This window comes from Haemaphysalis longicornis, unplaced genomic scaffold, assembly GCF_048455015.1.
Source record: "Haemaphysalis longicornis isolate Haplotype H1 unplaced genomic scaffold, Haemaphysalis longicornis Haplotype H1 scaffold_14, whole genome shotgun sequence".
Lineage (NCBI taxonomy): Eukaryota > Metazoa > Arthropoda > Arachnida > Ixodida > Ixodidae > Haemaphysalis > Haemaphysalis longicornis.
Genome location: NW_027526245.1, coordinates 18,448,943 through 18,465,744, shown reverse-complemented (window position 1 = coordinate 18,465,744; position 16,802 = coordinate 18,448,943). Strand labels below are relative to the sequence as shown.

Below are 16,802 nucleotides of genomic sequence, written 5' to 3'. Positions count from 1 at the left end.
ACTCCGGTTTGTTGCACATGTCGATGGGGGCAGAACTTACGTTGGAGCTTCAAGGTACACAGACCGACTGCGCACTTCTACGGGCATAGTGACCTGCTTTTTTCGCATATTCATTCCCAGCAATGCCGAAAGGAACTTCGAAGCCACCGAAAAATATTACCATGTCCCCACCTGAGAAACGTGCCGAATTTGCGGCACAAGCTGTTCTTATGGGCCGCGGCCAAGGGTGAAGTGAAGACGGCGCCCACAGAGCACAGGTAACAGCTGGCGCGGACTAGGAAGCGGCGTGTCGCGCGGCGTTTCCGAGACAAGTGACGCCGGCTGTTCCGAACGGCCACCGGCGCGGGGCTCGCTTTTCCCCTTTTCCTCAGCGGCAAAATGAAAAGAGACCGAGAAGGTGTGGGCGCCGGCCGGCAGGAGCTCTCGGCCCGTCGTCTTCGGCCTCCGCCTGAGTGTGGTGTGAATAAATGTAGTTTTGTGTCGGAAGCTGAGTTCATCGGTTGAAGATCCCAGGGGTCAGATCATGGGCAATGCTGCGGCTTGGAGGACAAGCCCCGGGGAAAGAGCCTCCCGAAGTTAACTGTCATGCTCTTCGAATAGCAGGGCCTCACGTATAATTGATAGCTCAGAACCCGCTTACGTTACGATGTTGCATTCCCCATTTTATTTATTTATTTGTAATTATTATTTATTAATTTATTTATCTATTATTTATTTTTATCAATTATTTAATCAAAGCATTAATTAATAATTGATTAAGTATTTCATTATTATTTAATCGATTAATTGCATAATTCAATTAATTGTTATTCGTTTATTTATTTCAATGTCTTCTGTGCCCGCAGGGTGTTATAGAAGGGAGTGATTATGTTGCAAGTATACAAAACAATTGTACACGGTGAGATTAATCAAGTGTTGTGTTCGTGCCCAGCGGAAGCGCATTCTGTTTCGGCGCCTCCCGACAGTGCGCCAGTCAGCGCCTCTCTTCCGCGCGCCAATTAGTGTCCCCCGCAAGGGGCTCTTTCCCTCGCCGATGCCGCCCCCTTCTGCGCGGTGCGATGGACAATGCACGGAGGGACGCTTTGGGACCTTGCTGCAGAGGAGTCGCAGAAAGCCGTGTTCTTCTTGAGTGAATAAACCCTATTTTCAAGTGTGCCCGGGCGTCAGCTTGCCACTGACCGCGCGTCCGCGCGGTCGAGGAAGTGTTTGTGCGACCCACGTTGAAAGGCAGTGCTACGCAATGGCTACGCACGCATCAGGACGATTACCTGAGTTCAACGGCACCTCCTCGGGATCATGGTTTGAACGCCTTCAATTCTACTTTGAGGCTGTAGCGCCCTCCGGTTAGCGCTCTTAGCCGGTGCCTTGGCGCCGGCTATGAAAGACGAGAATAAAGAAACGAGCGGCGCGTGCTTGGTGCGCCAGCACGGCACAGGCAGTTCGATTCCCAAAGCCTGCCACGCTGGTACTCTTTCAGTGGCGCTGCGCTGCTACCCCGCGGTTCCCGACAGTGGTGACTCCGGACTAAGACATGACCGACCCCAGCAACCTTCCGTCCTCAGGCCCTCTTTTGCCTGACGCTTCCTCGCTGCCGCCGGACGTCACAGTCATACAGCTCTGTCTGCCCACCTTCGTGCGCAAGAACCCGCAGGTTTGGTTCGCCCAGGTCGAAGCCGTCTTCGATCTGCACCGCGTCATCTCGGAGACTACTCGGTATTGTCACTTGCTTTGCAACCTGCCTCCTGAGGTGGCTAATGAAGTGGCAGACGTCATTGGTGCACCTTTGGGCGATGCTCAGTCCCAGCGGCTCAAGCAGAGTCTTCTGGACCGAACCACGGCGTCCGCGAGCGTGCGCCTCCGGCACCTGCTCACCCACGAAGAGCTTGCAGATCACCGCCCTTCCCAGCTGCTCAACACCATGCGACAACTCGAGGGCGCAAGCAATGTGGACTCGAACGGTGCTCTTTTAAAGGAGCTCTTTGTGCAGCGCTTGCCACAGTCCACTCGTATCGTTTTAGCTGCTGCAGGGGACTTGACCCTCGACCGCGCCGCCAAGCTAGCTGATAGAGTTCACGACGCGACTTCTCCCTCAGTGGCCACCCTGGCTTCGACAGCAGAGTCATCGGCCGTTTCCCGCTTAGAGACTCGGATCGATCAACTCGCCGCTTCCATTGACGCGCTTCGGACGTCTTCTGCTCGCCAATGCGGCTCCTCCCCACGTCCTAGCCGTCGTTCGTCTTCCCCAGGCGGTTCTTGCTCGCGCAGCACTCGAAGCTCGTCTATCTGCTGGTACCATCGCACTTTCCAGCACCGCGCCCGTCACTGCACCTCCCCATGCAGCTGGTCGGGAAACGCGCCACGAGATCACTGATGGCGGCAAGTGACCTCGCCTTCCAACCTGGCCGCCTTTTCCTGGTCAAGGATCGCATTTCTGGTTTGCGCTTCTTTGTAGACACGGGTGCTGAGGTCAGTGTATTACCGGCCACCAAAGATGAGCGTACTTCTAAGTCACCTGGACCTACGCTTCGTGCAGCGAACTCTACCTCTTCGCCACGTATGGTCTGCGGTCCCTCACCCTCGACCTTGGTTTGCGGCGCGCCTTCCGGTGGGTCTTCGTAGTAGCCGACGTCAATCAGCCCATCCTCGGCTCTGACTTCCTCACCCACTTTGACCTAGACGTCAGCATGCGTCACCATCGCCTGATTGACAGCAAGACGCGCCTTTCCATCCTGGGCGTACTGTCTACTGTCGCTCCAACTGGCATCCGCACGCTGCTTCCCTCATGCCCGTACGCAAGAATCCTCGAAGACTTCCCTGAGGTTACGAGACCCTGCAACTTAAAGCAGCCGCCCAAGCACAGCGTTACCCACCACATCGTCACGCCTGGCCCACCAGTCGCAGCTCGGCAGCGCCGCCTCTTCGGTGAGCGTTTGGCGACTGCTAAGTGTGCATTCGAGCACATGCTGGAACTCGGTATTATCCGCCCATCGTCCAGCAACCACGCGTCTCCACTGCATATGGTTCCTAAGAAAACTGGAGACTGACGTCCGTGCGGCGATTACCGGGCGCTTAACACTCAGACTGTCCACAACAGCTATCTCCTACCCCACATCCAGGATTTCACAAGCTACTTGGAAGGGTGCACAATCTTTAGCAAAGCGGCCCTTGCCAAAGCGCATCACGAAATCCTCGTCGAACCTGCCGATATTCCGAAGACGGCCATCGCTACACCCTTCGGCTTCTTTGAGTATGTGCGCATGCCCTTTAGTCTACGCAACGCAGCCCAAACATTTCAAAGGTTCATTGCCGAGGTGACGCACGGCCTTCCGGCTTTTGCGTACATCGACGACATCCTAGTAGCGAGTCCTACTCCACAAGATCACCAGCGTCACCTCCGAGAACTCTTTGAACGCCTTCAACAATTTGGCCTGGTTGTCAACGCCCAGAAATGCGTCTTCGGGACCCTCTCGCTGCGCTGCGACCACGCGGTTCCCGACAAGGCCAACAACATCGTAGACCCCAGCAAGAAGAAGGCACACCTGCTCTGCTCACGCTGTGTGGGGAGGAGACGTCCGACACCGTCTGCTCCTTAGTTCAGCCAAGCACACCAGCGGCAGTGGACTACGACCACATCGTTGCGGCACTGCAGAAGCACTACGACCCAAGGCCGTCGGAAGTGTACAGCCGGGCCCGTTTTCAACGAAGGGACCAGATGGAGAGAGAAGCGGTCAGAGCCTACCTTGCGCCGCTGAAAAAACTGGCCGCCGATTGCAACTTCGGAACACTGCCCACCACAACGGTAGCTACCGAACAACCAGTCGCCACGCCACCTGCGAACCCTACCGTGCTACCACTGGACGTTGTGCTCCGTGACCGAATTGTGTGCGGACTACGGGACGACTTCCTACAACAGCGCCTGTTTGCTAAGACCGACTTTACGTTCGCAAAGGCTTACGACATCGCCATTCGAGTGGAGAGTGCCGGCAAGCAGCAGCGTGACATCCGGAAGCCCACCGAGCCGGCATACCTCACAAATCACCAGCTCCAACCCCACCAGGCAAGTGGAAAAAAGCCACCTAAGGCTGAGCGCTGCTGGCGCTGCGACGAGCAGCACAGCCCGCAGTCATGCAAGCTTCAATGCGCAACGTGCCATTTTTACAAGAAACGAGGTCACATTGAGAAGGCATGCATAACAACGAGGAAGCAGTCGAAGGCACCCCCGGAACGGCAAAAGCGCGTGAATGCCTCAGAGGCAATAACTCAGGCGGAGACGCACGGTAGTCTACCAGCATCACCGGCGCTGTACGACCTAAACACCGTTCTCGACCTACGCACGCTACCGAAGATCATGATCGACGTCACCGTGCATCACCAGCCGATCCACATCGAGGTGGATTCCGGAGCAGCATGTACGCTCATTAGCGAACAGACGTACCACCAGACCTGGCGGCAGCATGCACCCATCTTGCTCGATGACGACATGCACCTAAGAACGTGGTCAGGGCAGGCCTTGCCACTACTGGGAAGTGCCAACGTAGACGTTTCGTTCAACGGCACAACCTGCCAGCTACCACTACGTATCATGCGAGGGGCCGGATCTAGCCTTTTGGGCCGAAATTGGTTCGACGCTCTTGGGATAACGATCGGAGGTATCAACCAGGCTACCGAGGACAATATTCCCGAGTGACAGGATTTCGTGGAGCGACTTCAAAAGAAGTACGAAACGGTCTTTGCTAAGGATATTCCCGGTCACTACGGACCTCTCATCAACGTGGAGCTACATCAGGACGCCAGCCCTCAAAGCCAGGCCAGTATTCTTTGCCATGCAGTCGGCGTACGATGAAGAGCTTCGCAAGCTCGAGCAGCAGGATGTCATTGAGCCGACGCAGCACTCAGACTATGCCACACCACTTGTCGAGTCAGGAAAAAAGACGGACCTCTACGTCCTTGCGGAGACTACAGGGGCACCGTCAACCTGACAACGAATGCTTCTGCTTACCGACTACCAACGCCACAGGAGGTTTTCAGTACACTCCGTGGAGGCGAATTTTCAGCACGGCGTACCAACAGCTGTAGGTGAGCGAAGAAACATCTGAATTGCTCACTATAAACACTACAAGGGACCTCTACAGGGTTAAACGTCTTCCGTTTGGAGTGGCAGGAGCCCCAGCAATTTTCCAGAAGTACATGGAGTCCACGCTTTTTGGAATTGAAGGAGAGTGCGTTTACCTGGATCATGATCATTAGCGGCACATCAAGCGAAGAACACGTAGCACGCATAGAGCTTGTACTTGACAGGCTAGCCAGCGCCAACCTGCGCTTAAGCATAGAGAAATGCTGTTTTTCAGTGCCCGAGGTAAAGTTCTTGGGGCACCTGATCAATGCTGAAGGCATTAATCCAGCTGATGACAAGGTGCGTGCTATCAGTGAGGCACCAGCACCAACCAACAAGCAGGAACTGCAGTCCTTTCTTGGGCTCATTACGTTCTACGATCGATTCCTAGAGCAGAGAGCGACTGTGGCTAACGACCTGTACCAGCTGTTACAAAATGATGTCCAATGGAGCTGGTCGCAACGCCACCAGAAGGCCTTCGACGCGCTTAAGGACCTGTTCCGGCGGCGCGTAGACCTCAGGCACTACAATGAAACGAAGCCCCTGCTTCTAGCCTGCGACGCATTGCCCTACCGCGTGGGCGCAGTGCTGTCACAAGCGGACGATCAAGGCAGGGAAGCACCCATTGTTTTCGCTTCTCGCACCCTTTCAGCGGAAGAGCGCAACTACTCGCAACTGGATCGAGAAGGACTCGCAATCGTGTATGGAGCCATACACTTTCACCAGTACATTGCTGGCAAACACATGGTCATCATTACAGATCACCGACCTCTTTTGGGTATTTTGGGCCTCCACAAACAAATACCCCGTACACTGTCCCCCGTATGACACGGTGGTGCATAAAAATGTCAGCGTACGACTACGAGCTCATGCACCGCCCAGGAAAAAGACACCATAACGCGGACGCATTGAGTCGTCTGCCGCTCGGCGAAACAACTTAGGATCCTCCACGGGTGGTTGCGTGCTGATGTTTGAAGCCCTGCCTAATCCACCCCTAACGGCAGACATCGTCGCCGTAACGACGCAAGAGGACCCGACGTTGTCGCAACTGAGCGAGGCACTGCACCAAGGCCGCGTGCATAAACTCACCGGAGAAAACTTCAACGCCTTTACGAAAAGAGCAACAGAGTTGAGTCTCCATCCCGGCTGCGTGACACTCGGGTCACGAGTCGTTATCCCGCACGCACTACGCGAGCAAGCCATGGCGCTCATTCATGCTGGGCATCGAGGAGTAGTAGCCATAAAAAGGTGCGCTCGCAGCTACATGTGGTGGCAAGGAATTGACTACGACATCGAAACAGCTGCGTAAACGAGTCAAGCTTGCCACGGCAACCGACAAGCCCCACCGAGAGCCCCCATTCCTGATTGGGAGACGCCAACAACTCCATGGCACACCCTGTTGTTGACTTTGCAGGCCCCATCTAAGGAACAACATTTCTAGTTGTGGTCGATGCCTACACAAAATGGCTAGAAGTTGTACAAATGAGTAGGCCAACATCTGCGGCAGCCATCGACGCCCTGCGCGCGTTGTTTGCAACCTTCGGACTACCTCAAAAGATAGTATCGTACAACGGCATTTGTGTCGGCAGAGATCAGGCGGTTCTACAAAGACAACGGCATCACAGCTGTGACATCCGCCCCGTACGTCCCAGCAACGGACGGCCAAGCCGAACGCTACGTGGCCGAACTCAAGAGGGCACTGTGAAAGGGCGAGACAGGGTCATTACTGGGACGCTTGGCCCGCTTCCTTTTCAAGCAGCACACAACACTGCAAAATACCACAGGCCAGACCCCTGCGAGGCTAATGTTTTCGCGGGAAATGAGAATGCCTCTCACGGCTGTTCGACCAGAGCCATCTTCAAAGGCGGCACAGGATGCCCGCGCAGCCGGTGGATACGAAAGGGAGAACGCGTGCTCGCCCGCCAGTTTCAACACAAGCCGCAATGGGTCCCAGCGACCGTGAAAAAACGGATTGGCCTGCGGTCGTGGCTCGTCGAGATTCCCGGGACGACAACTCGGCGACACCTCAATCAGCTCCGCCAGCTTAGGCCGTCTCCAAGCAAACCAGCCCCTTCTGAAGGAAGTTGTGAGTCACCACCCGTCAACAGGGCCTGGCATCTAAATATGGAGAGCGCCGCGGCGACGCCGACAGCCACATGCGCAACGGCCAGCTCCCGTCTTCATTTTAACCCCAGGCCGTCGACCTACACAAATCCCCATGGCGGCAACACCCCCCTGACCGCTACCAGGGGAAGAAATGTTGTGTTCGGGCCCAGCGGAAGCGCATTCTGTTTCGGCGCCTCCCGACAGCGCGCCAGTCAGCGCCTCTCGACCGCGCGCCAATGTGTCCCCCGCAAGGGGCCCTTTCCATCGCCGACGCCGCCCCCACTCCGCGGTGCGATGGACAATGCACGGAGGGACGCTTTGGGACCTTGCTGCAGAGCAGACGCAAAAATCAGTGTTCTTCTTGAGTGAATAAACCCTATTTTCAAGTGTGCCCATGCGTCAGCTCGTCACTGACCGCACGGACATAACAAGTTACACTAGAAATGGAGTTTACATATAGAAAAAAAAATATTCTTTCCAGAAATTGTAGTGCTAATAGCAATATGCAGGCTCAAACAAAGAAGTAAACACAAAGCGAGCATACGAACCAATGCAAGGCTATTAAAACCCCCTAACAAATAAAATTAGCGTATAAGACCAAAATACAATCGAAAATACAAGCAGAAGGCAATACAAAGCGAACATACGAACACATAAAAAATAAACCCATCTACCAAAAGGAAATCAGCATAAAAGATAGAAAGACCGAATACATGTTTGATAAATATACAATGCGCGTGTGTAGCAACACGAAGGAAAAAAAACTGATTAACGGGAATGAAAGTGGCGTTAAGCGGCCGTTCGAAATCCGCGTGCATCGGTGAAGTGAATGTAAAAGGGTCGAAAGTTGGGCAAGTTGGTATTGACGCATCTTAAAAATCCAACTGCGCGCAAATTAACGAGGACGTGAACACACTGACTGTTGAGTCAGATGCCAGAATAAATGTGTACGCAATTAGATCGTCGCTAAAAATGCCGCAGTTAGATGCCCCTCGTGGGTACCTACAAGTGCCTCATTGACACTTTAGTGATTAGGACAGTAGTTCTCGAGGTAAATAATTAATTACAATTAATTAGTTAAGTCTAATTAGCGAAAAAATGCTGCCCGCTTCTCCACAGTACTGCAGACATTATGCAGTAGGTTTTCTGCGAGTTCCGCCGTTACTCTTTTTTTAAATGCAGAGCATTTCTTTAACTCACGATGTCACCCGGCGTTGTCGGCATTGGCGTGCCTCGGCGTCCGCAACAGCCGTTCCAGGTGCGCCCTCCCCCCACTCCTCCTCTCCCGCATCACGCTACCCTCCTCGCTCTCAACAACAGGTCCGCACCCGTCCCTCTACACTATATAAAAAAATAATACTTACCGGCGCCTGGTTTCGATCCCACGACCCTGAGGGCGGAACGCAAGGTACATGGTGCTCTTTCCACTGCGCTACAAAGACGACACGGAATGGAAGGCTACGAACGCGCCTGATATCATTGACTCATTCAAACTACGTCAAGAAGCTGCTGATACAACGCATTCACTACCTGTGGGCGGAACGCGAGGTACATGGTGCTCTTCCCACTGCGCCACAAAGCCGACACATAATGGGAGGCTACGAACGCGCCTTATATCCTTGACTCATTCAAACTACGTCAAGAAGCTGCTGATACAACGCATTCACTACCACCAACTCCCCAAACACTAAACGTTAACGCAATACATTCACCCCCTATGCGACGCATTTACTCGAGTCCCCCTCGCGGGGAGATGGGCCCATTTTTTAAATCTTGGCGCATTATATCTGGGACCCCCTGTAGAATACAACGTCGTTGGTGCGTCGTTGTTCGAAAGCCTCTGACAGTGCTTCAGATGTGGGACAGAAGTTTCAGAGGACCCCATTCCTCGCAGAACTGCTTCCATCGCCATGTTTAGAAGTGTGCAATGCGGAGTTGAATGTTGTTCTGTGTGAGTCGGGTCTTCCGTAGGTCATGCACAGGCTTTGTGCGCTTGTACCTCCATTCCGCGTGACTGCGGTTAGCTCTCGTATTCAACAGCTTCAGCGACTTATGCAAGCTCGAAATTTTCTCGATGAGAACGTCTGCTGTCCTACTTAGTGCGACTCATGTCACTTTCAAAGCTCCAGAATAGTCCTTCGCAGCAGTTGTCTACTGCGCAAGGATTGACGCTCTTAAAATCTATCGCCGGATATCTTTTCCGGGACCCGCCTTTATGCAATGGATGTATTGGCGTGGGGCTCACGGTAGGAGTCGTGAATCTCGCGGCACCCATTGACCCATCACTTCCTTGTCGCGTGTAATTTTGGTAGTCCCGCGTAACTTTTGGGACACATGACCCATTCACGGGCCGTGTAACCCACCACCTGCGAGTGACCAATGGGTTGATCACTGGTGCTTTGGGTAGCCCTTCATTTTAACGCCACGATAGATTACAGGGAAGTTACTACAGTCACACCCGGTGATAGCGAACTGCAATACGCGCCACGATTACTTCGATATATCCAATGGTTCGATATAGGCGAACCCGCCTAAAACGAGTTTATTGTTAAGAGTTCGCAATACGCGGGAATCACCTTGCCATCCCCGCAGTCAGAAACGAACAAAATAAAGTACGTCATTACCATACACAAAACAATCGATTTATCGCAAATAATAAAGCTACTTTCCGCCTTAACGTCTTGACTGCCTACTTCCAAAAAAAGCGGTGATTTTTGTTTTTCCTATCATTTAGTCAGCTTCAACTAGCACAGTATTTTTAACGCGAGGCAATTTATGCACCTTTTCGAGTCCGTGTCCTTTAATATAGAAGAAATATTTATTGGCGGAGGACATCGACTGCCGAAAGCACGTCATTAAGCCTCGGACGGCTTTCACTCGCGACATCCTCTGCCTCCTCGGTGCTTTTCATCAGCATTACGACGGTGTCCGCGTCCGAGGGGCTCACAGTGACGGCAACGTCGTCGTCGACATTCGGGAAATCTTCGAAAGACACTCCTTTCGGCACAGCATCGGGAAGGTTGGCGAGCTGCCGTCTTGGTCCGGACGCACTGACTGGGCGGGTTCCGTCGTGAGTTCCGCGCGTCGGAAACAGTCACTCCATACGAGGCGCAATGTCTCAGTCGCGGCCTTTGCTCACTGGTCGCGGCCAATCAACATCTCAATCGCCGCCCTGAGACAATGCATTTTGGCGGCCAGTCTAGGCACGCGGAGTTCAATATATCAGGCGTGAAGTTCGTTATAAGGAATATGTTTCGGGTGCATTTCCGTAACTGATTTATTTTTTTTCGATATAGGCGTAATTCGCTCTATCCGGGTTCGTTATATTCCGGTTTGACTGTAGTAATTTCCAGGACAAGGCGGGTCCCGTGAGCCACCGGAGATCTACAGATGGCCCGTATTGGTAGCCAATACTTATTGTAACTAGCAACTTCTGGGTCATGACGGGTCGAGCGACCTAGCGGCCACCCATGCGATGGCCACTAGTTGGTCCCCGGTGGCTTCACGCCTCACGGGCTGCCCGACAAACCGGTGGGTCGGTGGGTCTGCGAGCCGCGACCTAGAAATGGCTGGTTACCCGCCTTTGACCGCTGTGTGACCGGCTGTGACCGATTGCGGGTGGGCAGCGCAATGATCGGTAGGCCCTACCGATTGTCGCTGGGTCTTTGGAGCTCTACCAACGAACAGTCAATAAGCAGCCAATTTAGAATGCATATACAAGTGATTCGACATGGTAAAAAGCGCACAAGACGGGGACAGAAGAAGAGACAGTGACACGGGACGAGCGCTCGTCCCGTGTCTCTTCTTCCGTCCCCGTCTTGTGCGCTTTTTACCATGTCAAAGTCGTATCAACAACTAGCCCAAATTTCTGCGTTGCACAAGTGAGCAGCCCGATTCATGTAGAAGACCGACGGACCGAAAGTGTCACGTTCGGGTAGCCGCTCATCACAATACCAAACGAGAAATGGAAATACGTATTTAATTGCGTGTTTCTGGAGACGACAAGGGCGTGGAAGTCCCGTTCGGGATGTGCGGCTGTACAGATACGTAGTCGTCGAACACCCCTTCGGTTGGCAGGTTCACGTCGCGGGGGAAGGCGACATCGTCAGGGAAGGGGAACGGCGGAGGCAATCCGGGAGGGAACGGCCTCTCGGGTTCCACGTTGGGGGGCAAGGGCCTCTCCGGGGCGCTGGTGGGAGTCACCGCCGAGCTCCGGCTGCGCGTGGTAGGCGGGGAGGCGCTGGTCGGCTCGTAGGCCTGGCGCCTGGTGTCGTTGATGATCCCGCGGAGTACGCTGTTGACCAGGGCCACACGCTGGGCGGTGTGCGAGGCCAGCGTCCCGGCCAGCAGCGCCGACACCACGAACAGCAGCACGGCGCTCGCGGCCACGCTCGCCTGGGACCAGCTGCACCCCGTGGCCGGTGGACCAGTGGCGCCTCCGTGCAGGACCTCCGCGCGGAGAGCGACAAAATGTGCTCAATTCAGTTCTATTTCCGTACGTGCGCCATCTACCGTTGCACTTGGAACGTGGCGGCCGCGAGGTCTATGTTTGTATTTTTGGGTCAAATTATTGCTTTCACGCCTATTTTGTAGGCTACAATGGCTATATTATTGCCGTTTCGATGCGACCGGTAGGCGGATCTCGGTTCCCTAGGTGGCAGCGGTTCCTAGGGGACTTTCGGCCGCTAGGAAACCGAGCGCTTCCCTATACGCCGCAGCTGGCAGCGCCGCTCGTCGCTCTCCCCTCCCCCCTCCCCGCTTCCCCCCCCAAGAATCTAAAACAAAGAAAAAGTAGAAAATACAATGTAAAAATATAAAATAGAGATAATAAAAATAGAAAGAATGAAAAAGTAAAATAGAAAAAAATCGTATGTATAGAAGGGTGGGATCTCGGTGGGATCTCTCGTCAGGCTTCATCGTCGCAACAAAACCAAGAAGCCCAGGAGACGAAGGAAGAAGGAGCCGCACGCCTCTAGAAGCATCGTAACCCTAGAGAGAACAAGCTAAGCAATAACACTAACCCTATTCCTCGCTACGCACACCCAGGCATAACTGAGTGAAGCCACAGCCAATTTTTTATTTGTCATCGCAAATATCAGACCCACATCCATTTTCAATTGTAAGGACACTGCCTAGAACTATACTCGGGGACAACTTTCTCTGGCAATGGAGAGAAAGCTACGGGAGGCGGGGCGAAGTGGCCAATAAATCGCCAGAATATAATCGCCAGTAAGCGTTACTTTTTTTAAATTTTCGGTTTTGTTTGGTTGCGGAAATTACCACTGGTGGCACACGCACGATGGTTTCCTCAGAAAAAAAAATGGCGTCTTCATCGACAGCAGCTACTTTTCCGTCCGATAGCCCGCCAGTTAATTCGCCTCAAAGGATTTTCAAAAAGCTTCACAACCAAAAGCTGTCAAACCAGACCAAGCAAGTTGTCTGCAACGTGTACGCCCAAGTGAGACTGACGCAACGAGGACTCTCCGTCGCTTCCGCAATTCGTTCGGTTAGCCAGCTTACCGGCGTAAGCGAGCGTACGGTCGCACGGCTCAAGAATGAGGTTTTGCCTGGCACTCCGAAGTCCCCAAAGCGCAAAAGGCTTCGTTTGTCGACTGGGAAACCGCCTGCAGTGACAGGAAAGACAAGAGTACAGCGGTACGACAGCTTCACCCTTGCTGCTCTCCGACGGAAAGTGCATCAGTACTTCATTCGCAACAAGGCGCCAACTGCAGAAAGGATCCTCAGCGATGTGACCAGCGACCCTGACGTGGGGCTAACGAAGCTGAGTGTCAGAACGATGCGTCGGCTTCTGAATGACATTGGATTTGCTTTTCGGAAGCGAAAACGTAACTCAGCGCTTCTGGAAAGGGATGACATCATCGTGTGGCGGCGGAAATATCTGCGCACGCTTCGAGAAATGCGAAAGCAGAAACGGTACGTTGTTACTGTTTCGATTTGGCGGACAGATAGAGAAATGTCAATTCTAGCGATTAAAATAAAAATTTCGTATGTAACATTATTTGACAGTTGAAATGTAACAAGAAAAAATAACGATGGAAGTTCTCGTACAGCCAAATATTTTATTGCTGAGAGTTACTTATCACCACCGCTCCGCATGCATACTGGCGTTCACTTTATTTTTTCCATGGTGTTTTCCTGTATCCCTGCCTCTTATTCGTATTTTGCATGCTATTCTGGTTCAGCAAGTGAAGGGACAAGTATGCATCGACATATTATAATAATGTATGGATAGCACTCAGTGAGTGGATTTCGTTAGCCATGTCGGTGGTGTACGTTCTGCGAACATTTTTTATTTTGGTGTTTTGCGGTGCCACCAAAAACTAAACATACCTGCCTGCGTAGTAGAATGATGTTAGGTGCAAGCAATAAGTGCCTTCTCTGTCTTTACTAACCCTTCTCCCCAAAGAAAAACTGACACGTATTCCTTTCATATTCGATGGAATATATACTACCTCGACGGGACTTGGGTCAATGCTGGGCACACCAAGGGTGTTGAATTAATTGTGTCACACATAGCAAAGTAACCGAGAAGAAGAAGGGGACATGGCTCGAGGGCGCTAGGGAAGAAAGAAGAGGAGAAAGACGAGGAACTTTCGGACGCCATGATCGTAGTGACAAGCAAGTCAATGTGATTAAAATACAGTTATTCTGTCGTTGCGGTGGCTTCGGACTCCATTCTTCCGCAACATATGGTGCCTGTAAACCCGGGAACGAAGTCGGAGCTACGAGATCGGCAGATCAAGAACCAAGCGGACTGAAAGCAGTGACTGTGTCTACCCGGTAGATGCAAGTAACGCAGCATGCACAAGCTGAAAGAAAATATAACGGTTCGTAGGCAGCAAAATACCAGGCTCATCAATGAAGCTAAGACGGTACTGGATACCACGGATGTACAAATGTTGGGCTCACTCATAGAGCGTCTGCAGTCGAACAATGATGAGTTGAGTAAGCTGAATGCCCAGTTGGAAGACGCTATACCCGACGAATAGTTCGCGGCTGAGTATGAATCAATGCTGAAATATGAGGACGCCGCCAAAGGCATGCTGGGCCAGCTGAAGGCCAAGGAGAAATTACTTCGGAGTGGTTCACGCCTGCCTGGCTCGACAGCCCCAGCTACGGCGGAGGAGTCTCACAGTGACGAGCGTCATCGGCAGGTAGGCTCCGTGAAGCTCCCGACGCTGCAGATGCAAACCTTCAACGGCGAGTTGTGCCAGTGGCTGAGCTTTTGGACGCAGTTCAAGGCAGCCGTCCACGAAAACTCCAGCCTGAACAATGGAGAGAAGTTCAATTACCTTCGGTCGTTGCTGGGTGGGTCCCAGCATCCCTTGCCGGGCTGCAACCCACGGAAGATTGTTACCCACACGCCGTGGAAATTCTTTCGCGGCGCTTCGGTGACATCCGCCGCATTGTGCAGGAGCATCTAGCGCAGCTTCGAGTGCTTCCTTCAGTGGTGTCCTCGAATGATGTCGGCGGACTGCGACGACTGCTGGACCACGTGCAGTGTCATGTTCGTGGACTCGCGGATCTGCAGGTTTCCTCTGCCACGTACTCCTCGATGATGACTGATGTGCTACTGAGAGCCTTGCCATCAGACATTGTCGTTGCTTATCACCGGCAGATAGCACATAGCTCGCACAGATCAAGCCTTCGAGAGGGAGAGTCCTCCGTCGGCGGAGCACCGGCGCGGCCGGCGTCCTTTGACGGCGAGCTTGACGCGCTTTTAACCCACCTTATGACTGAAGTGGAATGCCGAGAACGGAGTGGAGTTGAAAGCAAGAAGGAACAAGCTCGGCCTAAAGCGCAAGATGGCGAGGGGGGTTTGGGCATATCGCCAACGGCAGCTGTGCTAAATTCTAGCACCTCCAGCGGATCCAGTTGCTTGTTCTGCGACTCAGACCAGCACTACACGCAATTATGCGACGGCAACATCAGTCATAAGGATCGGATAAGGAAGTTGGCTGCTGACAGACGATGCTTTCGGTGCACTTTGAAAGGACATTTTTCTAAACAGTGTCGCCGCAATGTCACGTGCGCAAACTGCAACGGGCGACATGTGTCATCGGTTTGCGATCCTACCTGGCAGCGCAGAGAAACTGACAGAGCAAATAACGTGAGGAGGTTGAATGCCAGTAGCCTTCACTCCAGCAATCAACACATTCAAGGCACGGAAATACTGCTGAAAACTTGTCGGCTCTGGATTTATGGGAGTCGGCAGTGTGCGTACGTCTGTGGCATCGTAGATGGGGGAAGTCAGCGCTCTTCCATCCGAGAAGATGTCTCCCGTAACCTTGGTTTACGGGAGCTTGGGAAGACCTGCTTGCAACTGAACCTCTTCGGTCAGGATGCGTCAGCAACAAAGGAATGCCGTCTAGTGGAACTGGCCGTCCGCAGTCAGTACAATGACGAACTGTTCTCTGTGGAAGCCATCGAAGTTCCTTTCATTTGCAAGGACATCGTGCAAGTGCCAATGGAAAGTGACTTTGTTTTGTCTCTCGAAGCTACCGGTCAGCCTGTTGCGGACAAGCTTCTTCAGCCCGGCATGGCGGCGGTTCCTGGGATTTTCCTGCTACTGGGAGCTGATCATCTCTGGAAGGTTATGACCGGAGAGGTACATCGTCATCCCAGAAACAATAGATTAGTTGCACTCAACTCTGTCTTCGGGTGGATGTTCCAGGGTCCCCTTTCCGAACTCAGTTCATCGGGTGTTGCATCAAACGTCTGCGTGTTGAAAGTGAGCCCCAACTATGAGGTGGTGGGCGAAGTGGTTAGTAGATTCTGGGGTCCAGGAAATCTCGAAATGTTTGAAGCAAAGCCAATAGATGACGAAAACGAAAGGAGCGTGCCTTCCACACACTGTAAAAGCGGCGACAGCAAAGAATCAAGTCTGCGAAAATGGCATCAAGCTTGTGACAGACGCAGGCGTACTTATTATAGTGATCAGTACCAGGAGCGACCGGCAAATACGACAGGGCTTCAGTCAAAATGCAAGAAACGTACGAGACTTTTCCGTAGCCAAGGTACACCATCTTCACAAGTTCGGTCAAAGAGCTCCCGGCGCAAAATGGTTTCCACAAAAGGCGAGCCAAAATTGGAGCAGTCAAGCGTTCCGACTGAGCAATCACCGTCAATGGCGCAAAGCGAAACGAAACGAGCTACAAAGAAGCGACATTCGGTCCTCTCACAGCACAGGTCAGATTACGGTTCATCGCCTGAAAGCTTTTATTCTCAAGCTGCAGAAAACAAAGGGGACTATACTGTGCACGTCACAGAGCACTGTGCACAGTGCAGGGGCGGAGGATGAAAGGCCGAAAATGACAGAAGAGGGCGTACATTACTGACTCAGAAGGAAGTTTTCACTTCTCGGTGGAAAGTAGTAGGTGTGACACCGAACCATTTTGCTCCACGAGACGAACTCGGTGTGCTGTGTCTAAGAGTACCGGGAAAGGCTTGAGTCAAAGAATTTACGGACAACGCCAGGAGCTTGAACAACATTTTTTGTGGGGAGGAGAGGATGTTGAATTAATTGTGTCACACATAGCAAAGTAACCGAGAAGAAGAAGAG

General features: G+C 52.7%; 1 protein-coding gene across 1 annotated transcript; it reads left to right on the top strand.

Annotated features, from left to right (window-relative positions):
- Positions 1–12,518: 12,518 nt before the first annotated feature.
- Positions 12,519–14,378, top strand: LOC144164793 (uncharacterized). The gene is made up of 2 exons (XM_077695060.1): positions 12,519–13,153; positions 14,348–14,378. Exons 1-2 carry the CDS (start codon positions 12,519–12,521, stop codon positions 14,376–14,378), a joined length of 666 nt encoding a protein of 221 aa, XP_077551186.1.
- The last annotated feature ends 2,424 nt before the right edge of the window (positions 14,379–16,802 follow it).